Genomic DNA, 27997 nt, shown 5'->3' with positions numbered 1-27997 from the left:
TACGATTCGAGTGATTCGTTAGTTTTCAATGTACTTTATTTCTCGTCTTATTCATATTTTATCAGGTATTATTTGCACACTATCAAATCACACTTTTAACAGCCTGGAATACAATAACGCCACGCAAGAAAACATTTTTGTTGATAAATTTAACGAATTTTATGAAAAATTCATTTCACTGGAGATAATCATTAAAAAATGTAAATTGTAGGTTATAGATTTCCAAAGAACTTTATTGACGTTTTCTGTAGAGTATACTCCATCATAAATTAATTTTAAATGATGTGGAAAAACTGCAGAATTGTTTTTCCATGCAAAATAGGCAAAAATAGAAATTCAACGACATTTTCTCATAAAGTCATTAGATTTATCTACGAAATCATTTCTTCCGTGTTTAATAACGCACGTCTAAATAATGGAATTTCTCGAATATATATTTTTTACTCGAGTATGGTGGGATGAGGGGATTTAACTGTTGATTATTATTAAATTATTATCCTATTTTCTTTGGTGGCTGGGAGGATTATCGGTGGTATTTCCCGTCCTTGGTCCCGAACTCAACGTTCGTATATTTATCAGTGGTTCATTCATTTATAAAAAATATACTTGAGGAATCACTGGAGGTGATCCATGGTAGTTTTGATCGATCACAGGATACTGCAGGTTTTTGACTGAAATTTAATATCAGAAATTATTGATTGGACAATTTACCTGACGAGGGGTATTGTCGAATATTTACTTTAGCTTTAGCGTCTTGAGAACTGCTTAATTTATTTCCATTCTCGACTTCTTGTCTCCTGAGGTGAAATAATTTTGATATTTTCCCTGAAAGAAGGGATTAAATAAATTCTCGCTCTCTCCAAGCTCGGTTTATGTAATAAAAAAAAATCAGGAGTACCTCCTTTCGAAGCAGGTGATTGTACAACGTCGGCATCATCCCCGGCGATGCCGATCTTCTCCCCGATGGAGGTCACGGTCTCCATGGCCTTCTCCTCGATCTTGTCCACTTGATTCGCTATCTCATTCCCAACCTGGTCTAAACTGCTCTGAATAACCGTCTCCATCGGGACAGTTTCATTCGATTCCGCCTTTGATTTTCCGGACTGGCTCTTTTCACTCCTCGCTGATTTTTTCCCCGAGCCGGTCTCACTGCCCTCTTTGTCCAGACCCTCCGTGCCTTCCTGAGGTGCCTCAGGGCTCGCGGGGGCCTCTAGCATCGACATTTTCCCCGAGCTCTTCCTGGATTTATTGCCGCCACTTGATGCACTCTCCGCACTTCCGGTCTTCTGCCGCGGTGGCTTCGGGGGTGGGATCGGTAGTGGAGGGGACTCAGCAGGTTCCTTGTTCATCCCTTCATCACTGGCATTTTCTTCGGTATTTTTTTCTTCCTTATTATCTTGATTTAATTGATTCGTTTCGTGTGCCTCCTTTTTCTCGTCTATTTCGTCCCTAGAATTCGTTTCATCCTTCGAGTTCGTTTCGTTTATTTTATTCATCTCGTCCTCAACTCGACTGACCCGCGATACGGAAGACTTTGGTCTCTCCATTTGTTCAGGTTTCGCATTTTGTTCCAGCTTCTCCTCTTGTTCAGATTTCTCCTCTTCCTCGGGGTGCTCGGGGTCGTCGACCTCTGTGCCTCCATTGGGCTCCTCCTCAGTCTGATCTTTTTCGTTCGTCATTTCGTCTTCTTTCACTTTAATCTCCTCGGACTCGCTGTAGTCCGATGACATCTTGGGGGACTCCGGCTTCTCCACGTCCTTGGATGCGGATTTTGGCTTTTTAGTTTCCTCGTCTTCGAGCTTCTCTGCGAACATCTCATTTTCGTTCTCCTCGCTACCGATGTTGGGCCCATCGGGCTTCGCCAGGGGACTCTCGTTCTGAATTCGCGGCGCGGGGACTTTCAGGGGAGGTAGGGCATTTATTTTCTGAAATAATTATTTTTGTTTTATGTTTTATTATTTAAACAATTGAAAAACTCACCATTTGTTTAGATTCGTCATCTCCATTATCCATTTCCCTCCTCCGTCCCACCAAAATAGTGTGACAACCACCGCATGCGACCTTTCAAAGGAACAAAAAGAACCAAAAGCGTCATAAATTGCAAAATCGATTTTTCATGTTATCTCGATGACTGATCAAATAAACGTGAAATTACATTTGTGACAAAGAGCTCCTGATACTTGATAGCATGTGTCAACTCGTGTACGTTATTCTCGTTCTCCTCGAGACCCAGTTTCCCGTGTCTACCATCGCCGCACGTGAAAATTTTACCGGAGGCTTCAGGGAGAGAGAAAAAATATAATCGTGATGCATTACATGCGAGTTTAATTAATGACTCCTGAGGATAAAGAAATCGAGCTGTATATCACCTGTAACAACGGCAATGTGACTTTCACCGCAAACAACTTTTACGATTATCTCGTCTTCCAGTGCACCACGTGCAAGCTCCTTCGGGGTTTGAATTTCAGTTACACTTGTGCCCATTCCTAATTGCCCACTTGCGTTGCTTCCTGTGCAGTAGATGTTGCCGTCATCTAAGTAGAGAGAATGTCCTGTTATTTTTTAAATTTTGATTTAAAAAGTCGCTTCATACGAAAATGTTTTATCACCTCCAAAAATGAGTGTGTGATGACCGCCGCAGGCGACGTGAGCAGCTTTCACAGATAGTGACATCTGCTTGGGCGCTAACTGTGTCCTAAAGTCCAGGACTATCCCCAGCTTTCCACTTTCCGCTTCGCCGCAGACGTAAACCGCTCCACTCTCTGGAAAAATTGCAATTCCCTCGGATTTTATGATTTTAGAACTATCAATTAACGTCGCTCGATGAAATTGCTTTTTTGAAAATTATGTTTTCGGCATCTTTTGATGAAACAAGTGGCTAATTATATCCGAATGGGTTCCTGGAAGGTCGGGTGAATGACCAGGGCGGGATATAATGCCATGGACCAATAAAAATAGTTCTCAATTATCGGCATAAAATTATTTTGGAATATTTTCAACTACTCTACATTGTTTCGATAAAATTGATAATAATTGAGGGTGAAATATTTTTTTCCTGAGCCACTGACCTGTCAAAAAGGCCGAATGATAGTATCCAGCACTGATTTGCTTGACTGGCTCCGGTATATGAACCCTCGTAGGTGTATTAATGAGACCGGAAACGCCATGTAGCCCCAGCTGTCCCTCCAAATTGCTGCCCCAGGCGAGAACTCCACCATCGCTAGTCAACACCAGGGAATGCTGTGATCCAGCGGCAATATCCACCACCTTGGGTCCATCCACAACCATACCACAATCGTAAACCATAATTGGTGAGCTCGAACTATCGCCCACAGTCTGTTGACCTCTTCCCAATTGTGACTCTTGGTCACTTCCGCATGCAAATATTTTCTGTCCGCCTGCAGTAGGTAAACTCCGTATAGATCAGACGGATTTTCTCAGTTCACGGTCTCGCGGTTTATTTATTATTCATTCACAGCCTAATTGCTGTCATCATCGTGAGAATTACGCGATCGATATTCTATTTGTGAGATTTTTTTATCTTAATGGGGTAATCTAGTCCCACAAGGACTCCATAAATATTTTTTCACGCGATATTGGCGGAGTTGCGAGGGGAATTCATTTGTTTTAGATTTTCTGAAAATCTTAGCTGATAATTCTAGTTAAATATTTCTGCCCCTCATTCCCTCATATTTCATAAAAAAATCGATAACGGTTGATGGTGTAATCAGAGTCGTCTCACCTGTGCATATCAATGTGTGAGCCCTCCCGCATGCCACGTGTGTAACTTTCTCCGGTTTGAGACCTGCAAAAGTCCACCCCCCCAACCGTCATCCATTAAAGCATGTGCCGAATAGATAAACAAGTAATGCCCAAAAAAAGGGACAATTTCTCGGGGAGAAAATGCCCTCCCCCTGGGCTATCGAGATTACCGACTTTTCACGCACGAAGGCTTGGTGACGTGATTCTTGTGGCCGAGACCCAATTGACCCCAATCGTTGCTACCAAAGACGAACAGCCTTCCGCTCTCTTGAAAATATGAAACAAAATGAGTGTAAAAATTAGTGGCATTTAATCCAGCATTGTAACGGCTATCCCCATGGTCATCATCAACGTAATGACTGCTGTCCCTAAGTGCCAGATAAAGCCTTTACGACTCTCCGCAAATTGTGGAATAAAAGACCAAGGGTTCGCTGGAGTTCATTCTGTTATTCCATGGCATGTGTATGCGTATCGATTTCCAACTGGACAGAGTGGTTATCCTTTGTGCTCAGGTTAAGGCTTTTCTGGAGGGATATATCAGGGTTTAAATGTTAGCTGCAGCTGCTGTAAATCATTTGATGGCTCGACCCTCCGAGGCCAAACGACTCTCCTTCACTTCTCGTCTCCTCCTATTCTAGTCGTAAAGTTTACCGTCAAAATATTTGCGGACAACATTTGATGGGGTTATATTGGAAATGACGGAACAATGATTTTTGTGGAACAATATATCGGGAATTCAATTGAGTATCAAAGAACTTGGGAAAAGAATTCCATTGAAACGTGAATAATAAATATCATCTCACTGAAATTGAAAGCACGAACTAGGCTATCCCCACGTGAAAACCCCCGGAGCCCCATAAATTATCAAAACCTCCAATTCACAAACTTCTTTTTCCATTTTCGCCGAGTACACAATGGTCTATTGATCCAATTCGAGACGTAATACTTGATATTGCGGTGAAAAATATAGGTAACACCTGCGAGAAGGGCTCTCAAAGGATAGACCACTCGTCCAGTTATTGATTATCCAATAAATCATTCATCGAATGGTACGCCAATCGATACGTTACACCCTGCATCCATTCACGATCGAATTCAGCATTATTTTTAACGGTAAAATTCATGAGAGGGCACTCGTTGTGATGATTAAATACTCACGGCAAACAACAGCCGAGTGCTCGTCGCCGCAGGCGATGCTGATCACCGGATCCTTGCGGATAAAAAAATGCGATGCTACGTTATCGGCGAAACGACTGCGGCCCAGTGTAAACACTGCGCCTGTCTCTGTAATAAAAATTATTGTTTTTAGCGCTCGGCCCTTTGCTGATATGGTATTACGGGTTTTTATTATTGATGGCTCGCTGGGAGGAGGAGGGATCACATGTGATGCACCTGGGTCGGACATTCACGTGGTTGGGGGGTAAGTGTCGTTGGCCTAGCTGCGTTTTCATCGATTCAACGGGGTTGCTGCGATCCGAGGTGTCACACTGAACAATTTTTAATTGTAACGGGATTAACAATAATCCATTGAAAAATTCAGTCAATTATCCACAATATTACGAAGTTTGATAACAATTTTTATCTCAGATTTTTGGTTTTCTTCTGAATATTTTTTTGCTCAATTGGGAATGGGATTTTCATTTCAATTCAAGCATTTGTATTAGGTGGACTGAATAATTAATTTTTTCATCTGAAATTCATTATTTTTATATTAACATCTAATGAAAAATTATGACGCCTTTATAAATTCGGTTTATAGCCATTTGAACGTTTAGTTCGTTTCAAATTTATGACGGGGAATAAAAATGTCGGGAGGGAAAACCTGAGGAAAATCATGGCTGATAAGATTTTCCACTTGCAATGGTTTTGGGATTTTTTCAATATTTTATTCTTGCAAATTAAGTTTTAAGCGATAGAAAAAATAATTTCTTCTTAGTAACAACCACTAAAAAATTATTACCTATTAAAAATACTTTAAAGAATATAAAAATTTGGAAAAAACTCCTCATGGAGTATAAATTACCTCTGTCTGCGTACAGTAAATTTTCCCCGATAGCTAAAAAATATCAATTCAATTTTTATTCTCAATTTTGACTTCTCACCACCACCATCTCATCCACAACTGAATGACGAACATTGTTCGAGTCTTCAGGAGTATTTTTGTAGTTCCTGGACGTTGATAAGACGTTTCCACACTGAGAAATTTTCAAACCCTAATTTTTCCTTCAAATACTCTCAATCACCGCAATCTCGTAATCTTCGCATGCTTTATTTACCAGAAAATATAATTTTGCTCAGTCACAACTGCCCATATAATGAATTCCCTTCACCCTTGACCTTGGCGAATGGAAAAATCGAAATGAGAGAAATATCGCCATGACTGGGGTTTAATCTCTGGGATCTTTTGAGTTTGATGGGAGTCTGGGCACTAGACTGGCTGCTTTACGATTTTTTATTTCTCAAGGAGCACCGACCAGGTCAGCCCGGTGTTTTTTATTATCGTTTCGTGATCTCCACTCGTTGCTCGACACGAAACGCCCACGAAAAGTCGAGCAGTGGGAGAGAGGAAAAAATAATAATGAGAAAAATATTGGTCAGGGGGGGCAGGGAGAAATGGCGAGGGCTCTGGGTCAAATTGAATTACTTGCTCGTTGGTTATGATGATAATGATGATGATGATGATCGTTTTTATAAAAATAAAATAAAAGTCCACTAAACTTCTCATCTGTTTACTAATATACGATGATAGGGGGTCATCGCAGTAAACAATTATTGATTTTTTAATAAAGGGTTGAATACTTAAGGTCCTTGTAAAAATTAAATGTTACAGACAATTTAATTTTTACTGGATTGGAACTTCAGACGAGTTATTGCTTGAAAAAGGGGAAAAGCCTGGAAACGTGAAATTGACATTTGTAATACTCCCTCGTCCCATATCCACCCACATAACGGTACCCGTGATAAACATCGGTAAATGAAAAAACAAAAGTGCGTGAGAAGTGGTAAATAGTGGCCCAAGGTCCTCTCGAAAAATAAATCACCATATCGTCTGACCAGGGTGGATGTCCATGAATCAACTCTGTCCGTATTTGAGTCGCGGTTGAACCCAGTTGGAGTTGTAGGCCGCAACCTCTTCATACAAAAGGTCATATAGTGATGCAATTTAAACGAGTGTATTTGCGGATATACAGAGAAAACCCCTGGAGAATTTACACTGCGTTCTTATCAAAAGTTCAAACGTTAAGCGCTCTGCATTATTCATCGGCCATTCATTCTCGAAAATGTCGGTGACACGTTAATAGAGAGTGAAAGTACTCGAGTGTTTAGCATTTTCCGAGAAATATCTGTAATTAAAAGGCCCTCGCGGGTCTCAAATAAACCTCATTAATGCACCTGCGACAACTGCTGTGCGTTAACGGCCAGGTTTTCGACGCGATTGATGGGGTAAAAATTTCATTGTCGAATGAATCTTTGGTTGTTAGTCTCATCTGCGTGATTCGAACGTCTGCATTTCGAAAACTCTTGCACAGCCAGGAATACATTAACTGCTCTTGCCGTAGGTCGTCGAACTCGACGTTGCAAGCGGATCGCAGATCGATGCGCACGAAAAAATACCATTCATGAAAAGTTTGCATGGGATATAGTGGGAGACGAGTCTGGGACGGAATAATACTGTTTGTAACCACTTGTTCATGCATGCGGGAAGGGCTAAATGGAGGACAATGAGGAAGATTTTACCGTCATTGTGGAAAAAAAATTAATTTTGATTTCTTTGGGGAACTCATTGAGAGAAATTATTAAACTACTCATTCACAATTTTTTTTATCCATTCAATTGATATTGGAGGTGGAAGGTAACGAACTAATGTGTTGATTTTAATAAAAACTCATCGGATTGACGTGAACTGGGGTAAAAAAAAATCCAGCAGTAGATTTCCTTGTTGAAAAAATATTTCGATTATCACAATAATTTCTCCCTTTCACGACTCGCTCCCCCGCGTCTAAACAAATACCCTTTGATCCGCGACTTTGTGAATTCACTTTAAACTGGACTTGATCGACCAATTCCGGGTATAAGAAAAATGTAGCGGTCAGGTGTAATTATGACATAACTCTACACAGTTATTTGCAGAAAAGAGTGAATAATTCAGTGTTAGGTGCGACAGGTTTGTCCTCAAAGAATTTTTTTTTAATTTTCAATGTATTAAATCTATCGTTTGCAGTGAAAATTGTGCGCTTGGGGGTGGACTCGGTGTTTATGTGCATTTGATAGGTTTGATTGTGTCGTTACCCGGTATGTTGTCAATGTCGGGGAGGCCCATGTTTACACCCTGCTAAGCGCAAAGCCAGTCGACTAACTGCCGGCACTGTGACACCGGCCACTAGCGTGGTAGCAACTTTGAACAGTTAACGTTGCCAGGCAACAACTTGGGGGGGAAATCAATTCCAAAACGAATGGCTCGCCACCTTCGGCTCACAACTGGACACGAATCCCCCACACGGCTGCCAGTCACGTGAATTTTTTGAAATTTCATTGTTGACGGAGTGATGCATGATTTTACGATGAATTTTTTATTGGGGGAGGAGGGCGCGATGGGCAGGGGGTCAATAAGTGAATGGGGTGGTTCGGGGGCTAATGAGTTTACTCGGATTAATTAGGGATTGGGGGTGGATCGGGGGATATTGGCGGATGACAGTTATGGGTTCACTTTGTTCAAGGAAATTATTGACTTGGCCTTGGACCTCTGTGGGGCTAGGAGATCGAAGCACAATTTTTTTAACTGTTTGAAGTTCATTGTTTGTTAATTGAAATACTTATTAATGGATATAAAGAATAACTACGAAAATAAATGAGAACAACGGTTAATAATAGTATCGTTTAGAGCTCAATAAGTAGTCAAAACAAAGGAGGTACTAGAATTTGAATGAAAGTTATTTTTAAAGTCATTATTTTCCGGAAATAAGAGGAATGAAGGGGGTTAAATTGGCGTCCTGGGCAGCCGGGGAAATATCTGGTTTCAAGGAGCTTAAATAACTCCATTTTCATAAAAGATGATAAATTTGGACATTCACCCCCGGGTCAAGATAACCCAGATAAAATCATTTGGGAGGGAAGCCCCCTCGGGAGGGTTCTAGTCGACAATTTTCCTTCTCTCCAACGAGCTGAAATATTATATTATATTATTCACCGAACAACAAAGCCCCTCATGACCCCTGAAACGATTCGATTAATATTTCTAAATTGAATTTTCACATCCCAGTGGCGCAAAAAAATAAATATTCCTAAATGTTCAACATAAAAAAATATTGGTGAACAATTTATACCCATATTGACTCATTGTTCACTTAATTTCAATTAGAGATTAATTCCCGATGAATCAGTTATTAGATATAGTTAAAAGTTTCAATATTTATTGTCTCAAATTCGTCTGGTATTCTGTAAAAATTTATTTGAACTTTTCCATTGATTTCACTTCTATTGCGCTTTGACAATATGCCAGAATATTCTACAATTTTCTACCATTTATACTCGAATGTCTATTTCAATAACAAAATAGCCACTGAACACGCCAATATCCCCCGGATTCAAATTCAAACGTGTCACTCACATGGCGCCCTCCCGCGCTGGTGTTGCGCCGCGCCACCGCGACGCAGTTGTTTACTCCCGCGTTGCGATTGCATTGTTCTGATGCTTTCTCCACTTTTCCCATTCTTACAACATTATTCAGTTGATATTGTGTGGATTCAATCGATAATTGAGTGACTATTAGTATTTGTCTGCCCGGTGCAATAAAAAATCAATCTTGTCTTGGTTTTGAGGAAGGCTACAGGGGAAACTCGTGGATTTTGAGGTTATGGCCTACAACGTCGTGCCTGTGTTTATAACAGGTAATTAAATTACTACAAGGACATTGATTATTGACAATAATGGTGTTACAATCACCTCGATGATGTGAGCACTGTGATTAGTGCTATTTTGTTGTTCATGAAGAGGAATTTAATAACCAAACGTGAAAGTGACTCAACCAATAATTATTTCACTGTTGTTTTGTGAATTGAAAAATCGGTCTCCTCGATTATTGTGAATATTTTGACAGAAATTTATAGTTTAATCTAGAACAGTTCCATTAATTATTAACAAAAAAGTGTCTGAATGAAAATTCAACGGAAAGTTCATCAGATCTGAACTGATAAATAAAAAGTGAAGAAAATGAGTGATAAAAGTAGTGATTCCGAAGACTTGATGGCAAGTGCCACAGAAAAAAGTGTCCCCGGTGTATCACAAGACGTAAAACCTCTGGAAAAGCCCCAGAAATCAGAGCTTAAGCCCTCGGAGGGTGACGTCGAGGAGTTTGATACCGACGAGGAAGAAGAGTCGAACCCCCCAGCCTCGAAATCGGGGGTTGATCCTTCTTCTAGTGACTACTCCCAGTACTTGACCTACGAAGGGGATTTGTGCATTTATACAGAGCCAGGAACGGGGAGGAAATTAATCTGGGACAAGGAAAAGAATTCCTGGGTCCCCAGGGAGGCTGAGGGGGCGGAGAACCCCATGCAGAATTACGAATTCGATGGGAAAAATTATGTTTACACTGACAAAACGTCCAATGTCACTTATAAATTCGATCAAGACAAGAAAGAGTGGGTTGCCAAGGAGAAGGAGGGAGCTGGACCGGAGACCGCTACTCCTGGGGGTGTCTATGGATTTGAGGACGATACTCACACCTATACTGACCCCAGTGATGGGTCAGTCTACATGTGGGATCGAGAGAAGAATGCCTGGTTCCCAAAGGTGAGGAGAATTTATTTTTGTTGAGTAACAATATGTTTTTTCGTTAACAGAATAAAAAAAATTCCTACATCAGACTTTTCAATTGAATTTGTTCAATGTACATCATGCAGTGTACATGTACATCATACAAATTCTATTGTGAAGTGTCTTTGAATTTCTTAAAAGCCCAAAAGAATGGTCTCGCAGCTCACAATGGGCTCATTGAAGAACCGAAAAAGAATTTTAAAAACTGCTCTCTCTGGAGGTCTTTGTCGGGATATTTGTAGAGAATGCGGGGAGGACAACTTTTTCGTTCTCAAAAGTTTTCTCCTTATAAATTCAGGAGTGTGAAGAGTTATCAGAGAGTTTCCTTCTTCGATGAGTTCATTGGTCCACATCAGAAAGAATTTCATGGGAAAATAATGAAAGCTGTAATGGATTTCTATTGAACTTCTAGTTAAAAAATCTCTCAATTTCTCCCGTTTTATTTTTCAGATCGATGATGATTTCATGGCTAGGTACCAGATGAGCTACGGTTTCACCGATCCAAACGCTCATCCTCCCTCTCTCCCGGTGGCGAAACCCGATGAGAAATCGAAAAAAGAAGCTGAAAAGGAATTGAAAAAGATCGAAGCCAAGAGAAAAGCCGCTGAACCACCGACTTGGTTCGAGGTGGACGAGGCGCACAATACGGCAATCTACATATCTGGGTTACCGCTCGATATTACGATGGATGAACTGATTGAACTCGTTGGTAAATGTGGTCTTGTTGCCAGAGACGACAAGAATAAGGATAAAATTAAAATGTACCGGGATGCCGAGGGTAATCCAAAGGGAGATGCATTGTGCACGTACATCAAGGTGAGTTTAATTTAATTTTACATTGTCGTTTCTACATGCGATAAACATTACATTGACATTGACGTTGGAGTAGGTTTCAACAATATGTACAGGCAAAGCGTTCCTCGTTCTAGACTCAGGAGATTTGCAGATAATTTCCTGAGGATTTATAGTTGAAAGGTTTTTATTTCTGACGTGAAATTTAGGAGTTTGCAATTTCCGCGCATCTGACTGAATAAATTAATTGGACGTCTAATACAATAATTTCTAAATCTTCTCCCGTTCAACTAAAAGACCACTAGGAACTACGTTGACGAGTACTAGCATTAAAAATCCCTAAGCTAATTAAATTAGAGTAAGACTTGGTAATACAAAAATACAGGTGACAAGGAAATATTCCAGCGAATAATTCACAGTTTGAAATTCTCAGACATTTGAGGAATTTACGACATTCCAAGGGCGGTGGGGAAAATATAGCCCCATGATACTCGATTATTCAACGGAATCGAGATAGATAGCTAGCAAACATTTGTCTTTCAACACATGTGATCGTAAATCCTTCATCGATGTTATTACTCTTGTCTTGAAATTTCAATCCACAGATTGTAATATTTTTTCGTTAAAAACACGTTCATTTCCTTAGTTAAATAATAATATTAATGAAATTCGAGAAAATTAATAACTAAGACTTCGTTTTGCAATACAAAAATACAGTTTAAGCTAGAAAAAAAAAATATATCGCGCACTCGGGAGAAATAGTTACATTGAAAGAGAGCAGCGAAGTGGTAATTTTTTTATCTGTTGGTTTTAATCTTCGCACAGAGAGTTCTTGAACACTCATCTAGAAGAGAATAGAGAATAACGATGGAAGTTTTTTAAGTGCATTTTCCTCCCTCTGGACCAATGGGACATGGAGTTACTCAAGTTTTTAGAAGCACTTCCTCAAGGGACAAATCGTTGATCTTTGCGTGATAGTGAGAGAGTGTTTTTTCGTCTGACAGTGCCTTGGGGCGTCCGCCAGCTGGGCCATCCCCTAGAAATGCCCCATATTCGTGTCCTTGCGGGTTTATCTGCGTTATTCGGGGCGGTCTATCGTGAACCCTGTTGCGATTATTTCGATGACGAGTTCTGTTTGCTCGTATTTCCGGTGATGACTTGATACTAGATAGAAAAAAAAAATCATTATTTACGTTATGTTCTCTCACTCGATAGATCTCCGCTGACAAGAACACAAAAGAAATCAAGCCGACTGATTTAAATTATAATTGACGAACGCCATAAATCCCCTCATTTCGCATTTAATCTGTACTCACTCAGTCAGCGGCCTTGACCCGAGTTTAACTCCGTGTGCCCACTCCTGATTGTCATTGTCGACCCAATCCTTGTTCCACGCAGTTCCCACTCGTCCCCTCCTATGCTCCCTCAAGTTATTTTTTTTCTCTTTCCTCCTCTTCTTCCCCTTTTTCCTCGGTCTCAATCTCTGGTTCTGGGGCCCCACCTCCGTTGGAACAGTCTTCTTCCTCCTCCGTCCTGCAAATTCTCATTCATTCATTATTAATTACCCTTTTACATGCGTTTGCGATTCAACACGAGAATTTCTCGTTACCTATTCGTCCAGCGGGAACCTGGCAGATGTAGTGCTTTTTTTCAACACAACTTCGCGGTGTCCATTTGTATTTGGCCGATGGATTTAGAACTATGCAGTACCACGCGTATTGCGATGAATTTTTACTAAGCGCACCAGCGAAGTTCTGAAATTTTATATTTTCACCCGTCGCACCCCACTGCCAGACCTTTTGGTTCCAATTATACAACCCGCCTATCCACCTCTCCAGTCTCGCTGTAACAAGATATTTTACTATGTGTAATTAATCCTCGTATGGTGCGTTGTAAAGGAATAAGGGAGAGGGTGAAAGGAAAATGAAAATTCGGTCGAGGTTCGTTGGTTTATTGGATATAAAAATTTTCCTGAACGACGTGAAAATTTTTACGGAGATATATTCTTCTGGATTTTTTGTTGCATTAAACTTTTGCTGTGATATTATTCTCATAATTTCTTTGAGCTTGGAATTTCCTAGGGGTTTATTAATCCTGGAATATTTAAAGCTCCAGCAGGAAGTCACAGTTATTAATGAATCTTGCGACTTCATGAAAATTCGATGATTATGAAGTGAAGATGTTATTCGACGCATTTCCATTCCTCACTACAACTCCACTCGTAAATTATAAATTCCATCGCAATGAACTGCATAAAATTTGAAAAATAGGGAATGCCATTTGCGTCACCTCGACGCGATAATCTTCCTCGTAAAATCTAATATCTTGAATTAGCATATTTATTTCGCAATTCAGAAACTCGGAAATACCATTTTGAAATGGAAAAAACAGTCAAGCGGATTTAAAGTGTCTTTTCAGTGCGAGTTAATGAACTTTGGGATGAAAAGTTGGTGAAGAATAATGCAATATTGGAGAGCGCTTGCTGGGGGCAGAGATTCAGCTATTTGCACAAGTCCAGGGATTTTAATTCTTTTTGTTGAACAATGAGATCTACTTACTGAATTGTTCGCCCATGAGATACTTTCGTAGTATTCGATCCTTTCCGTTCTTATCGAGTTCTGCCAATGTTGAGTTTCTGTCTTTACAGTGGAAGTAAGCGTCCCTCCATGGGGCTACTCCAGCACTCAGGTAGTAACAATTTCTCTTGAGTCTGAAGAATCCAACGGGGCATGCAAATCTACGTATTCCGGTGAAATCTTTATCGTTTTTTTCGTGGTTACCCGAGGGTAAATTTATACTGTTTGGCTGAGCTTCCACTAGGATTCCGGCTGAGAGACCTTCAACATATCAAACGGATTGAGGGATTAATTTAATGAAAATTAAATTTTCTTCACGAAAAGCTCTTTGGGTTTATCGAATTAATCTAGAGTAAAATTATTCACTCGATGTTTCAAGAGAAAGCGCATGGTATGTCTATTAAAAATTTCAATACGTGTCTCACTTCGGTTTTACAACTTCTCAGAGTCAGCATTTACATGCGGAAATTCATACGAGTGTATTTTAGTCATAATAATAATTCCACGCCATGCACTGGTTATAGATCAGTGCATTTTCGTATCACGGCCTTGAACCTTTTTTGAAGCATTGAATTATGCAATGCACGCATTATTCATCGATGCACGCGGGGAGAAATTGAATCGATAGTTTTCGAGTATTTTCTCCCTAATACTTTTCACTGAATGCCTTAATAACAGGCAGCTGGCCAGCCCGAGTTTTGGGCCCCAGAAAAATGAAGGAATCTCGAGTTACTGGACATTCGATTGTCAAACTCAATTGTATTGACGGAGGAGTAATAACGAAACGTGACCCATATGTGTCACTGGAGCTTCCAATTGCTTTGGATTTGTCCACCCCCTGTGTCTCGTTTGCTTTTACCATGTCATGATTTACAATAGCTATCGGCTGAATTGCCAATAATTTTATTTGTCACTGGCTTGTGTCTAGATACAGCCGGAGGCTTTTATTTTATCGGATTAAGGGATTAGTACGGAAATTTGTGGGGGGAGACTGAGTGGACCCGTTGATCAATGTTTTTTTAATTTGGAAATGCAATGCGATTGGAAATACGATTTTTTCATCGGTGAATGCGAAGTACTAGTGGTGAATATTTTTTTGGCAACTCCGGAATTAATTTCAGTTGATTAAAAGCTTTTCGGCTGTATTTTTAAAAGTCCTGGGATTGAACGATTTTTTTTGTGGGATTGGCGTGAAATTTGCCTGGGAAGAGTTAAAAGTTTTTGGATTAGAGTGAAGGAAAGTTCCCTTGAGTGAAAAAAATTACACAATATTGGATAAAATTTATTTGTCTTACCAGTTACTGACGGATTCACGGATAAGAAGACCTATCAATTTCGCGCGAGGGATTTGTCATTCAAAGCTGCTCAAAATAACTTTTTAGAGTGAAACGTGAAGTGGATTGGATAGAATTTATATCAATTCAGTCGACTTTATTTCTCAGGTCCTTAAATAAAATTTAAATTCGTGACTGCACTCGATGAGAGTTAAATTTTTTTTTTAATTTGGAATTATAAAAATTAATATGTTTGGAGGGACAGAGAAAATTGTATATTATACATATCAGTGTGGTTACGTTTGGCTTTATTCCAGAGTTTTTCCACCCACTTCGAGTATCTAACAAAAATATATGACTTATTTCACACAGTACACTCCCAGCAAAATGACTCCCAGTAGTAAAGACCGGTGGGTTAATGGTTTCTGGTATTTATCAGTGAAGCTTCTGTCTATCTCAAATAGTTATTTACGAGGCCACATACTAGCCCGACTGCACTTATTACATCCAACTGTTTCAAAAGTTTAATAGAATACGATAAAATGGTAAACAAAAACGTAAATAGAAATGGGCACAATAAATTTGGTCAAGATGCAGTTGGGCTACACTCGGGGAATTCGCTGGAGCTGTATTCAATGCAAATTTTAGGGGGAGTTATGCTGATTGGCACTGTAAATCGTAATGGGATTGTCTGCATACGTTCGCTGGTCACGTTGTCATATTTTAATGGAGATTCTGGGAACGATGGTTAGGGGAGAGTAAAATTGAGTGCCTTAATGCGACTTTTTATGGTTTGAGAACAGAAAAAATCGAAATTCAGCATTGAAATTGCACAGTCAAATCATTCATCAGATGAACATTGAATGCCCAAAATTCCTGAATAATAATTTGTCTCAAGACGCAGTTTTAATTATCCACTAGTTATTCGGTCCCCACGACGCATAAACACAGTGTAAACGCGTCTCTGTTTAAATAGTTTTATGATCTGGTATTTGAATACGCCTAGTTGTTTATGGAAATGTATTTTAGAGCTGTATTTCAATCCATAAAAGCCAGCATTAGCAGAGTATAAAATTTCAAAATCAATTTCAGTTTCGATAAAAACAAAATAACAAGCCAATTAAATTTTTAAGCATTACAATTTTGTTATCAACTTGTGCTAATCAGTGCCAACGTTAATTATCAGCAATTGACATATTATTGAAAATTGTTATTTAGTAATCGGTTATTAGGTCATTTTTTTTCATTCGTTTTCAATGCACTTGATCACGATCCGCTTGTTATGACATCTTCTGTGGACTTCCTAGGCGATTTGTTTGGATAAGCGCACTAATGATCAATTAAGACTGAATGTTCGTCAATTCAGCCAGTCGAAAATCCAAACAAAAATGCCGCACGTTGTTTATCGTAAAAAAACAAAAATGGGACGTCCATTCGGTTTTCACGTCCTTAAAAATTCTGCTCCCCCTCCTCCCCCTGTCAGAAGATCAATGACGCCAACGAACGAATGCAAATTGCTTCATCAACAATTGATATAATTTGTTACGTCGGAATTTATTGCCAGATGAAGCGACGTTCATGAATGCGTTGATTTTACAGGTCACCGAGATAACTGCAAGAAATTCTTTCACCAATCAGTTGTAATTTAACCGCCTATTGAAATTCCCTCTCATTAATCTATCAGAATGATTGAGAGTCCAATCAGCATAAAACTCGTCCTTTTATTGTAAAAAATAGCCGACTTATTTCACGGCTATTAATTGTCAATTAAAAGAACTAGTTTCCCGGAGATAGGATTAACAGATCGTACCACCCACTTGATTCGCTTGTGCATCAGACCCACTGGTATTCGTATTAACATGGCATAAGCCCTTGTACGACGCGGTTGGTGCGATATCCCGGTTTATTATTAAACCTAAATCCCGTGTCTACACTCAACATCCCCCGGCTTAGGCTGATAAGGAGTGGAAAAATCACTTCCGCCTGATTGAGGGGAATCACATGCACTCGAGTTTCGAAATAGAATTCCAAATCGTAGTTCTGCGGTGGTGGGTAATGGGTGGGAGGAATTCTATCACGAAATTGCAATTGATTTGAGGGAAATTTACGTTTTCTCATTTGTTTTATCGCGAAAGACTTTAGTACATTTTTGCGACTGCGTTGCGAGAGGAAAAATAGTGTTATCAGTTATTTATGACAGTAGAGGGAGGTGGTAGAGAATAGTCAATCAATGTTAATAGCAGGAATTTACGCGTTTGCAGTTTTGTTATCTTCACGAAATTTCACTGAATAATTCACGGGTATCATTGATTTTCTCATCAAGGTGATGCTCAGATAATGAGATTAGTTGAAGTTTGTGTGGATGTGTCACTTCCGGTCCACTTTTTGGAAAATTTTATCACGTCATAATCCCACCGATATTTCCAGCCATTTCGACACTATAAATCCAGGGTTTTAAGAACTTTCAATGGTTATCATTTTATAAATAAATTGCGTCGAGTGCCTAACGGATAATTTAGTTGATTGACAATTCATTTTTCTTCAACACTTGGGCCTACTTGAATAGAAGTTAATTTCGTGAAATTTACTATTAAAATTCAGCTGTCCCTTGACACAAATTAAAATACAAATAATTGATCTGTATTTCTTGGAAAACAGGAAATTCTTACCTGTTGCACACAGCAGAATAATCACTAAACTCCACATTGTGATAATTTCCAAGTTTTCTGTCATAAAAATCACAAATCCAATATATTTATTCACCAAAATCGCAACTTGTCGATCTCCACATGGTAACACCACATCAAAATGATAACGTTTGAAATTTTAATCTTTATTTCGTAACTTTATCGCCAGTGATTCAGACCATTTTTTACTATTCGGTCAATTTTGTTATCCCTATCTAATCAATGTCATCGATTCGCGGGATTGATTGGACAAGGTACGTTCTACTCGGCCGGTTCACGACTAACTGAGGCTGTGTCTGGCGATCCCCCGCGGTTGCTGTTGCCGGCGCACTACACGTCGGCTTTCGCGCCCGATCCCATCGGCCCATCCCCTGGTAGTACGCTGTTACTGTTTCCTTGCGGAATCTCGTGCCTACGATCCGTTGATTGTCTGACGTCAGTGCAACCCCCTGTGTTTGCACTGGCTCGTTAGATATTCAGCCTGATCATTTGCACTTCTGTTTGGCTGATGGGGGGATTTTTTTATGGGGGTCAATGACACCGAGTGACCGAGTCGGGTGGCAGGGGGAGTCTTCGTGGCACTTGGGTCCTGCGGAGGACCTGTTAATCTTGAATGAAACAAGGGATTTCAGTTGTATTACCTTCTCACGAATTCCGGGGAGAGACCAGTCTGCTTCCAGTCAATGTCAATTTTATTAATTTAAGAAAATTGTTTAAAACATGCAATTAGTCCCCAGTATTTCAATGAGAGAGATATCGTTGACCTTGATACCCGAAAAAATGCTGACAATTACGTATGAGTACGATAGGACTCTCCTGATATGTATATCTCATGAGTGCATATATAATTCATATACTTACCCTGACGCCTCCACTGACTCTGAGTGACGCTGTTTACCTTCTTCCTTTTTTTTTTTGCCGCTCACATTTTTATCCTCCACCTCATTTTACTCTTGTCCATATCATGCCGAGAGATAATATCTGCCGTCTCGTATCACATGTGCCGTCAAAAAGCTTATGCAGAGAATGAGGATGATGAGAATGAGAGAGTGGAGGGAAAAAATGGTGCGTCAAGGACTTGGCAATTTGTCTGCCATTGAGAGAAATTGTCTGGACTTGTCCCACTTGAAAATTTCACTGAGGAAATTTCATGGGAAGACAAAATACATGTTTTCAATTATAAAATTATGACAATGAGACCCTGATGGGTTTAAGAGTCGTTTAATTAATTTGTAAAGGGGCCCTGGTGAGACTTTTAATTTTTGAAGGCCGAGGAATGAATGGGAACAGGGGCATAAATTGATTTTTCTCAAAATAAAAGAAATCTGGGCCCATTGAGGTCCCTCTGATTGAGTATGACGTTATGTTCGAATGATGTCTGTCTCCGTGTAAACCCACTTTCAAGAATATAACTCTTGGTATTGTCAAGTGGCCAGGTGCCAATTGGATGCATCAACGTCGATCCTTCACCATGAGTTGGTGTCGCTGAAACTGTCCAACTGAACACTTTTAAACTATTATACAGTCACGTGAGCTAGATAACCACTCGTAGGTTTGTGTAAAGTATAATGACCCGCGGGAACGATAAAGTAAGTTAATAGCGAACGGGTGGGTATCGGTTGGTCGAGCGTTGGCTCGCGTTTTTCAATGTTTAAACTGGTGAATTGTTTACGGGACTTCCGGGGTAGGGTATTTTCGGGAGCTTCAGTTGGTTGATTGTGAGAAAATTTTATTGGTTTTATTGGCTTTTGCATGCAGATTCATTCCGTGAATTTCATTCGGTGCCGTGTGAGGCCTTCTGACGTTCACCTGTTGCTGGGTTTCATCGTGTTCTCGGATTTCATGGATTTATTCGGAAATAGGTGGCGTGAAGATGGGGGGGAGCGATAAACAATTTACGGGAGGGATTCGGATGCGAGTGATGGAGGTGGTGAGCAATTATCGTAGGCCAATTTTAACTTCAATTTTTTTTCCATTAGAGTCTTGTGTAAATATCAATGTTTATGTTGACATTAAGAAAAATTAATTATTAATTAGATGGATCCCTCCAGGACATTCTCTACACTTGATTTTTCAATATCTCAGGTCGAGCCAGGTACCCCCTCGGTTATTGCTTTTCAATCAATAATCGTTATGTCATTATACCATCGAGCCATTGCGTCCTCCTTTCGCGTATTAATTTGTTGAATGACATTCATCTATCCACTGAGATTTACGATCACTCTCAACTCGTTAATTGATTTAATCATACACGTCTCAATCGATGAAAATACGTACTAGGATAAAGTCCTCAGGCGAAAGCTTGTCTCGCCGTTCCCAGGTAGGAAAAAACGAATGGGCCAACCTTGGTACAAGCACGGCCGCCGAGCTGCCGTAGCTCGGCACCCGGGCTCCAGCCAAACTCGCGCCGAACTTGGCTAGACCCTGGGATGATAACACGGGGCCAGGCCTGGGACCGAACTTTGGCCAGACTTCGGTCGCCGTACTTTGGCCGCACTCTGGGCTTACCATTCGGCCCGAAATTGGCCCAGGCCTGTTGCCGAACTTTGGCCGCACTCTGGGCTTACCATTCGGCCCGAAATTGGCCCAGACCTATTGCCGAACTTTGGCCGCATTCTGGGCTGACCATTCGGCCCGAAATTGGCCCAGATTTACGACCAGAGCTGTGGCCAGGCTCCAACCGTTGCCTGTATTGGGTTCAGAATCACCAATAAATATATGAACGGTATATCTGATAAGCAGACATGTATTTATTACCTTCAACATTATACAGAAAACAGTTTTATTATGTGACAAAACTTATATTTAAATTTATTAAATCTATTGACAAAAAAACTCAGCCAATCAAAAACTTTTTTCCTCCTATCGACATAGTACATGTTTTCATCCGATTTTGGTTGAACAGTTAAAGATATGCAGTGTTTGTATCTCCAATTTTCATGAAAGATAATCACAACTATGAGATTTTTCCGCGAACAGAATATGAAAACTCAAAAAAATGATTGCAGGTATAAATTGTAGAAAAATCTTTTGTGGATTATTTTCATCCGCTTTTAAAATAAATAATCTACGTAGATCATTTGAATCCGAAATTTAATACGACATACCATATTAAGTCTTAATAAACTCTCTCTTACAATCTAATAATATTAGCAGTCAGTCTTCAGAATTCGAAGATTGTATTAACAAAATATCCAACAAAATAACGCACCAATGTTATTTTTTAAATTAGTAGTTTAGAATTGATAAATTATCGTGCTTCAATTCAAGCATGAAAACAGTCATTATAATAGCAATATTATGGATAATTTATTCCGCTATGGATGATAAGAATTAATTCTTATATCCATAGACAATTGCTGATACGAATTATCCTGATAAGAATTATTTTTTCATCTCGGAAAGACGTCCTTTTTTTACAATAATGTCTTCTCCATCTGCAACTCCGGAACATAGAATGATATTTAGTTGCATTGATTGTGTGCTAGTTCTATATAATATTGCTTATTATATTCACTCTTTCAAACAAACTTAGAAATATAAAAAAGTCTTGGATAGGATTACATATAACTAATTAATTTCAACCCTTAAATTTGAAATCTTTGGGGAATATGGACGCAGTCCGATTGTGAAACTTCAACCTTATAAATATTATTTGACTTGAATCACCAAATACTGAAAACAGCTCTCAATGGCTGAAATTACTTTCATTAGAATTTTTCTTAAAAATTAAAAATCCACTTATTATTTTTCCCTTTAAACTTTTGGACATAATATTTAATCCCTGAACCAACAACGGATATTTATTCCCGTGATCTAACTTATGAGGAAATGACATAGAAAATACTTTATTATGCTAAGATACATCACATTTTCCAATTGTTATTTCCATCTTCTGGATTTCCGACCTCGCCAGGAGAAATATAATAAATATAATTAATACTTCAATGACAGCCGAATACTAAACAATATTCATATATTAATATATATTCTGCCCAATGAAACGCCTCGCGATAAAAATATATTGATAATATAAACTTTTCCTATTAATCGTACCTTTTATCAAGAATATCACAACTAATACAATTACGAAAATGAATTAATGGAGTCATATTAACACAGTGATTTTACAATTCCATTTATCCCGGAAAAATGAAGTATTATCGATTGGTATCAAAGGAACAAACTGAATTATTCTCGTTATGATGACTTGACCCGCGTTGTCGTTCCTTACCCCCACCCTCTCGATCGCCAGAACGTGACAACCAAGTACTTACTTCTGACATTATCTTCTTCTCATCAGTGCTGGATCCTATTACCTCAATTATCACATCAATCAGCACTTTGCATACTGTAGTGTTATAAAAATTTTTCTTTTTCTTTCCGCCAGCTTCCTTTCCGTAACCAGAATAGTGCAGTGACACTGTCTTCCTCAGAACCGCAGATAGGATAGTGGAAACACATATTTTCATCTCTTTTTTATTGCTTATCAAAACTCTCATGAATAATCGCTAAAAATAAAAGAAGGGAAATTTTTTTGAATTTATGAACATGAGAAGACATCTTTGGGCTCATCGCCAGCGGGTTGGTTCTATAACCAAAGCGTTCCAGTGACGTAGACTTGAGTCCCGGTGATGAAAGATTTTTTCATCACCAGAAAACGAACCCAGTGCATGTGTCACCGCCCAATTTATTGATTTTACATAAAAAAGAAGAAAAACGATCAATTTCAGATATATTACCAGTGTTTCTACGAGATTTGGGTCCGTTGTCAATATCGCTTCGTATTCCTGGAACTTATCATCCATTTCAAATGGTAGTGGCGTAGACATCTGCTTCTGTATTTCAAGCAAGCTAGGACCAGAAGCTGGGGCTAGATTAGTGCCAATGATTGTGGTCTTGAGCTCATTCATAGACTGCTTTAAATCGTAAGCCATCCTGCGTCTTAAATTTTCGAGCTTTTCATCTAATTGCTGATCAAAGTAATCTCGAAGGGAGTTCAGGATTCGACGTTCATTATCAGCATAATGACTAGATGACAACTGGTTTTGTGGTCCCAGCATTTTTGGCATCTTAGCAGGGTGTACCATCATTGATCGTGAAGTTTTTGGAGTTCCTGGGCTCACAATCGAATTCAATCCGTCTTCAGCGCGTGTAGTAGACGATGCACGCCTTTTTCGGTTACCTTATGAAATTAAAGGAGGACCAAACGATATAAATTGATGGGTAGCAGCATCAGATGAAAAAAAAACTACCCAAGCCCCCACCAAAAATATATAATATAATCTAATTCTATATAAGTTCCGAATTTTGTAAAGAATGTTCAAAATATAAATTGGACCATTTTCAAATATTTATAAATATAAATTTTTTCATGCGGGAGGAACTTGGCCGATGATTGGTCATGGAATATCCGAGCCGATTTTACCTGAAGCGTTATGGACTAGTGGTGAAGGAGGTGTCAAATGAAGTTCTTTTCTTGTATTTCTCGCTGAGTCCATCGATTTTGTAGGTGACTGCAGAATTCCATCGGAGGAATCATTGCTCTCAGATTCATCAGTTTCGACGTCTTTAAGCAAAGTAATATTCTTCCTTGACCGCTGTTTAAATGATAAACATGCACCTGGAAATTATTGAAAATGATGATTTATCCCTGCCCGGATCATTTAATTAACACGAACTTAGAATTACGTGCTACAGTCCCATATTACCTCAAAATTGATTTATTACCTGTTGGTACAGATCGCGATTTACTCGACATTTGCAAAAAGCCAGAATTATTTTGAGCCTTTGAGGCTCGAATCTCCTCAGGATTAGCTATAAGACAATCATGATTTTCGTCTTCAGAGTCAGATCCACTCTGGTAAATGCTTTGAAATCTTGTCTTTGGTTTTGCTTGTATACCTACGAAATTTTACAAGTTTGTAGTGAAGTAGTAACACAACGTAAGTTGTCTCCAGCCTTTGTTTTTTATAGCTATTTCAAAGTGGGGAAAGAATGCATGCATTTGAAAAAATATTTTTTTTGTAGAACCTATCGCTCCTACAAAAAAGGTTTCTATCAAAATTTTACCATTTTCCGTAGATGTTCACTTTGATTTACCTCTTCACAACAGAATTATAATGCTTTCCTACATAAGAGATGGTGGGGAAAAATGGAACGTTTCTCGTCCCCTCAACATTCCAATGCTTTTATGTATAAACAATCATATCAAGTGTAAATCATAAATTTTCCACTTTATCTTGTTCGCACGTAGTGATTTCTGTTAGCGACTCAATTTTTTGATGAGTAAAGAATTGCAATAAAAAAAAATAACCTAATATTTTTCGACCACAACATAATAAAAATTTTCTTATAAAATCATTCAATGCGATTCTCTCTTAAAACGATGTTTCGAGACAAATACACATGTAATGACTGCACAGATACATAATTAATATTTATTTTGTAAAAGATTTCAAAAATTCGGTCAATCTAATTCCCAATTTAGGGAACGATGGGTCTTTTGATGTTAAATACGAGAGTTGAATAAATTGGGGATGAATAATTGGGGTTAAGAGTGGTTATAATTGTTGATAATTGACTTTTACTTCATATTAACAGGACTTACCAGACTTTGGAGTTTGATTTCTAGGTGGAATCGGGATTTTAGTACTAAAGATGTTGTTTAGTTGAGACTTTGATGCAGTTAAGGGTTTTGCTGAAATTTTTGCTTTCGAGGAAGTTTCGGACCTCCCCCCCTTTCGATCATTTTCACCATCGGTTGTCTCACAGTTGAGAGTTACTTGGGCCTTTTTTAATCTTCTGCGACCCTGATCCAAATCAGCTGAACACAATCAACATATGATCCTTTAATATTGAAATGAACCCATCGAGCAATTCATCAAGTTATAAGTGGAGTCATTTCAATTTTTGTACCTGCTCCGGTGATGAAGCAAAATGGATAACTTTGCCAAGAGTCCTTGGGCGAGTGCAATTTTTCCAAGTAGTCGTCAAGTAGATGATATTCAGTTGTCGGTGGGAATTTACAGGTGTCTTCTTCTGCACTATTAAACCATTTTTTCGGCACCAAATCAATGCATGGTAGCCCTTTTTCGTTTTTCTCGAGAAATTCGATGACTGCGAATGGTTCGCTGAGATTTTTTGGATCGCGAGATGGATGTGAGGTTTCCGACATTTTAGGTTATGAAAAAAAATCACGATTCGTACAATTGAACCTGGTGTTTTCGAGTAGTTTCATATAAACTGATAACTTTGCAGAATGATGCATATAGCTTATTATTTAACAGAAAAAATTGCGTTTCTATTTCCATGTGTTTTGAACGGTTTTTTGTCATCACCCCACTGATGCTTCTTTTTTAGCGCCACTATTCCTTCAAAACGATTATATCACAAATATCTGTCAAACACTTAACACACATTTAATTCACATTAAATTCTCACTTCTTGTAATTTACCGTCAACTTAGTTGGTGAAATCCGAATTTGAGACAAAAAGCCCGATAAACGGATGATACGAGCAATTATGAAAGGTTATGTACACGGACGCCAGATCTAACCGATTTATGTCCCACTTGCATGTAACGACTCCACTATTGAAATTTTCTAACGACCTCGATGATCGGATTTTCATGTCGATTGTTGATTTAAAACATAAAATTGTTTGTTTCTTCCACAATTTTAATCACGAGTTCAACTAAAACATATACCCTCATTCATATACCCTCTTACCAAAAAAAAACTGCATTTCACAATGCGAACAATTTTTACGTTATTTTCTAGTGGAGGAGGGATATGGCGTATTGTCGTCCAGTTACATTTAATAAAGCACATTTGTGTTTAATTTTGTGTGCCTTCTTACATGTCATTTCAGCTGCCCAGGACTTAATGTAGAATATTCCTACTCGACTGGAAAAGTCTGGATAACTAAACGCCTCTTCCCTACTACTTTCCTGGTGTCCGAAAATATATATACCAGTAAGATCATCACAAATTTTGGATTTTCCTGATTTAACGAGAATTTGTGAAATTACGAAAACTTTCTCAATATCTAGGAGTACCACGTTATTTGGATGACTTGTCGTCAAGGTTAGACCATTGATGTTGATCATATTTGATGTTAAATGAATTTCCCCATCAATTATCATCGTTGTAGGCTTTCTCGCGATAACCCAATCACTCAGTATGTGTTTCTGATTAATTACCATGGTTCCTCCAGACTCCATCTCAGTTAGTCTGTTGATAATTTGTGTGAGTGGTTTTATCGAAGAATGAACGAGTTTTTTAAATAAACCAATGTAACTCTCTCCCCAAAACGCTGAGAGCTCATTCAGAGGAATTTTAAAGTATTGGGCATCATTAGCAACGTGGATGATACTATGCCAACTGAGAACTTGAGCCCCTTCATCATTATAAACATCAGGTAACGTCTCGAAACAAATTTTTAGCAGAGATCCAGCATATTCACTCAAATCCTTAACGAATTCCTTACTGTTTAAAATTCTGCTAGCAAAGACAAATAATGAGAAATGACAACGTAAAGGTTTCGGTAAGAAATCTTGTAACACGACGATACCACAATAATTAAGGAAAAACTTGAATTGTGATGCTTTCCATCTTGAGATATTATTCACATCAAATTCTTTCCTTTGAAATTCAATAGGGATATCGGCTTTTAATGACCTCATAATACCATCAAGCCGACGAACATCAGCTAATTTGATCCTCTGGGCTGAACTTCTCGTTAGCCATTTATCCAGCAGCCATTTCATATTACCAGAATAGAATAAATGCATTAAATCTAATGGCACTTGTTTTGTCAGATCGAATCTATCCAAAGAGAGCAGCGGGGACACAGAACCTTCATAATGATGTTCTGGTTGAACTCGCGTCTCGTAGGATACTTTAGTGCGTAAATTTGCATTGGTCACTGGATATATGCGTTTTCCTCGTCTTCCACAACCTACTGTAATGCCCTTGGTGAAACACCTTCCACAGGCATAGAAGGCTCCAGGAGCTTTGTGGCAGCAAATGAATGCTCGAGCTGGCGAATCAGCCACTATTGCTACAATTTTCACCTCAAAAACCTTGTCATCAATGCGCAAACCATTTTCTTGGAGTTCATTGGCCTCTTCAACAAAATCAGTCATGAATTCTGTGGCTGATAATGGTTTCCCATCCCCACAATAAATCGCGGCAGCAAAGGGTTTGGTAGTGTAATTTGGATGCTGTATTTTTATTGAAATTGGCCAAATTTCCTTCTTAGCATTCCGGTATACCTGCATACCGTCAATATGAACCAGAAGAGAAATGTCGTTTTCTCGATAAATTTGAGTTGAAATTATTTTTCTGAGTCCCGAGGCGATTCCCAAATAAATGAATTCACCTGGAATCTCATGAACTCCTCTCATGGTTGTTAGGTGTCTGCAATGGGGAGTTTGCAAAAGCTGCCGTGTAGTCTTGGGTATTGATGTGTAACCTTCACTTCTTAAAATGGCTAACAATTCATCGATTGCTTCTGCTGTTGTAGCTCTTCTGAATTTCACTGCCCATTGATTAATTTTTTGCTCCATTCCCCGCGGTTCCAATTTGTCCAGAGTTTGTGTATTCTTGTCTCCAATGCTGTCAGTGAATACTTTGTTGAAATCATTGTCAATGTCATCTGAATCACCATCACAACCTGAGCCCCCAAGAATTGGTTCATCCCTGTCTCCAACGCTGCTATTGGATTCACTGATGCAATCATTAAGATGCTTATACGAGCCACAATCACCATCACCACCCGACCAACTATCACCACAAGCACTAGCATTATCATCGAGATGTCGAACATCGACATCTCCACTAATTTGATCCACAATAGATCCACTACGGATAGTTATTTCATTGGCTGTTGGCAAACTAACCTCTTCCTCATCGGCATTATTGCGTTCACTGTAATCCGGAGTTTTTTCTTTAGCGCCTTCTACGTTTACAGATTCTTTTTTCTTCAGTTGATGAAAATGTCTGTATTTTTTAACCCGTGAATATGAACTCTGAGACATATTACAATAGTAAAAGAGTAATATTAAAATAATAAATTGCCGCACACG

At 39.0% G+C, this 27997-nt stretch overlaps 4 protein-coding genes across 4 annotated transcripts in view; 1 reads left to right on the top strand and 3 right to left on the bottom strand.

Moving 5' to 3' along the window:
* The window catches only part of LOC135166050 (17S U2 SnRNP complex component HTATSF1), a 40969-nt gene that overhangs the window by 189 nt on the left and 12783 nt on the right, over positions 1–27997 (top strand). The window contains exons 2-3 of the mRNA XM_064127979.1: positions 9586–10554; positions 11029–11394. Coding sequence (XP_063984049.1) covers positions 9973–10554; positions 11029–11394 — 948 coding nt within the window. The 5' untranslated portion in view covers positions 9586–9972. The remainder of the gene's footprint in view (positions 1–9585; positions 10555–11028; positions 11395–27997) is intronic.
* LOC135166047 (uncharacterized protein) lies at positions 5–8208 on the bottom strand. Its single transcript, XM_064127974.1, has 12 exons — positions 8053–8208; positions 4921–5046; positions 3937–4029; positions 3743–3805; positions 3069–3398; positions 2610–2762; positions 2370–2534; positions 2156–2277; positions 1981–2061; positions 899–1925; positions 740–825; positions 5–671 (listed from the first exon to the last, which is right to left on the bottom strand). Exons 1-12 carry the CDS (start codon positions 8081–8083, stop codon positions 648–650), a joined length of 2301 nt encoding a protein of 766 aa, XP_063984044.1. The 5' UTR covers positions 8084–8208; the 3' UTR covers positions 5–647.
* On the bottom strand, positions 11377–18233 carry Rgn (regeneration). Its single transcript, XM_064127980.1, has 5 exons — positions 17890–18233; positions 13929–14207; positions 12980–13213; positions 12687–12903; positions 11377–12534 (listed from the first exon to the last, which is right to left on the bottom strand). The coding sequence occupies exons 1-5, from the start codon at positions 17951–17953 to the stop codon at positions 12294–12296; spliced, it is 1035 nt and encodes a 344-aa protein (XP_063984050.1). The 5' UTR covers positions 17954–18233; the 3' UTR covers positions 11377–12293.
* On the bottom strand, positions 21518–25237 carry LOC135165720 (uncharacterized). The gene is made up of 6 exons (XM_064127291.1): positions 24826–25237; positions 24518–24733; positions 23638–23811; positions 23336–23530; positions 22650–23092; positions 21518–22418 (listed from the first exon to the last, which is right to left on the bottom strand). Exons 1-6 carry the CDS (start codon positions 25082–25084, stop codon positions 22068–22070), a joined length of 1638 nt encoding a protein of 545 aa, XP_063983361.1. The 5' UTR covers positions 25085–25237; the 3' UTR covers positions 21518–22067.

Source organism: Diachasmimorpha longicaudata, chromosome 9, assembly GCF_034640455.1.
Source record: "Diachasmimorpha longicaudata isolate KC_UGA_2023 chromosome 9, iyDiaLong2, whole genome shotgun sequence".
Taxonomy (NCBI): Eukaryota; Metazoa; Arthropoda; class Insecta; order Hymenoptera; family Braconidae; genus Diachasmimorpha; species Diachasmimorpha longicaudata.
The sequence above is the reverse complement of the archived record's forward strand: the minus strand, read 5'-3'. Positions and strand labels throughout refer to the sequence as shown.

What these genes read in the sequence shown, in the direction of transcription:
- LOC135166047 (XM_064127974.1), bottom strand. Translation starts at nt 8,083, where the DNA reads ATGGGCCTCCCCGACATTGACAACATACCGG. An exon ending in TCACACATTGATATGCACAG is followed by an intron (nt 3,399 to 3,742) that starts GTGAGACGACTC and finishes TACCTACTGCAG; the next exon opens with GCGGACAGAAAATATTTGCA. An exon ending in ATGACGAATCTAAACAAATG is followed by an intron (nt 1,926 to 1,980) that starts GTGAGTTTTTCA and finishes TAATTATTTCAG; the next exon opens with AAAATAAATGCCCTACCTCC.
- Rgn (XM_064127980.1), bottom strand. Translation starts at nt 17,953, where the DNA reads ATGACAGAAAACTTGGAAATTATCACAATGTGGAGTTTAGTGATTATT. An exon ending in TATTCTGCTGTGTGCAACAG is followed by an intron (nt 14,208 to 17,889) that starts GTAAGAATTTCC and finishes GATATGTTGAAG; the next exon opens with GTCTCTCAGCCGGAATCCTA. An exon ending in GGGTCAAGGCCGCTGACTGA is followed by an intron (nt 12,535 to 12,686) that starts GTGAGTACAGAT and finishes TTTTCTATCTAG; the next exon opens with TATCAAGTCATCACCGGAAA.
- LOC135165720 (XM_064127291.1), bottom strand. Translation starts at nt 25,084, where the DNA reads ATGTCGGAAACCTCACATCCATCTCGCGATCCAAAAAATCTCAGCGAA. An exon ending in ATCGCGATCTGTACCAACAG is followed by an intron (nt 23,531 to 23,637) that starts GTAATAAATCAA and finishes AATAATTTCCAG; the next exon opens with GTGCATGTTTATCATTTAAA. An exon ending in ACTAGTCCATAACGCTTCAG is followed by an intron (nt 23,093 to 23,335) that starts GTAAAATCGGCT and finishes TAATTTCATAAG; the next exon opens with GTAACCGAAAAAGGCGTGCA.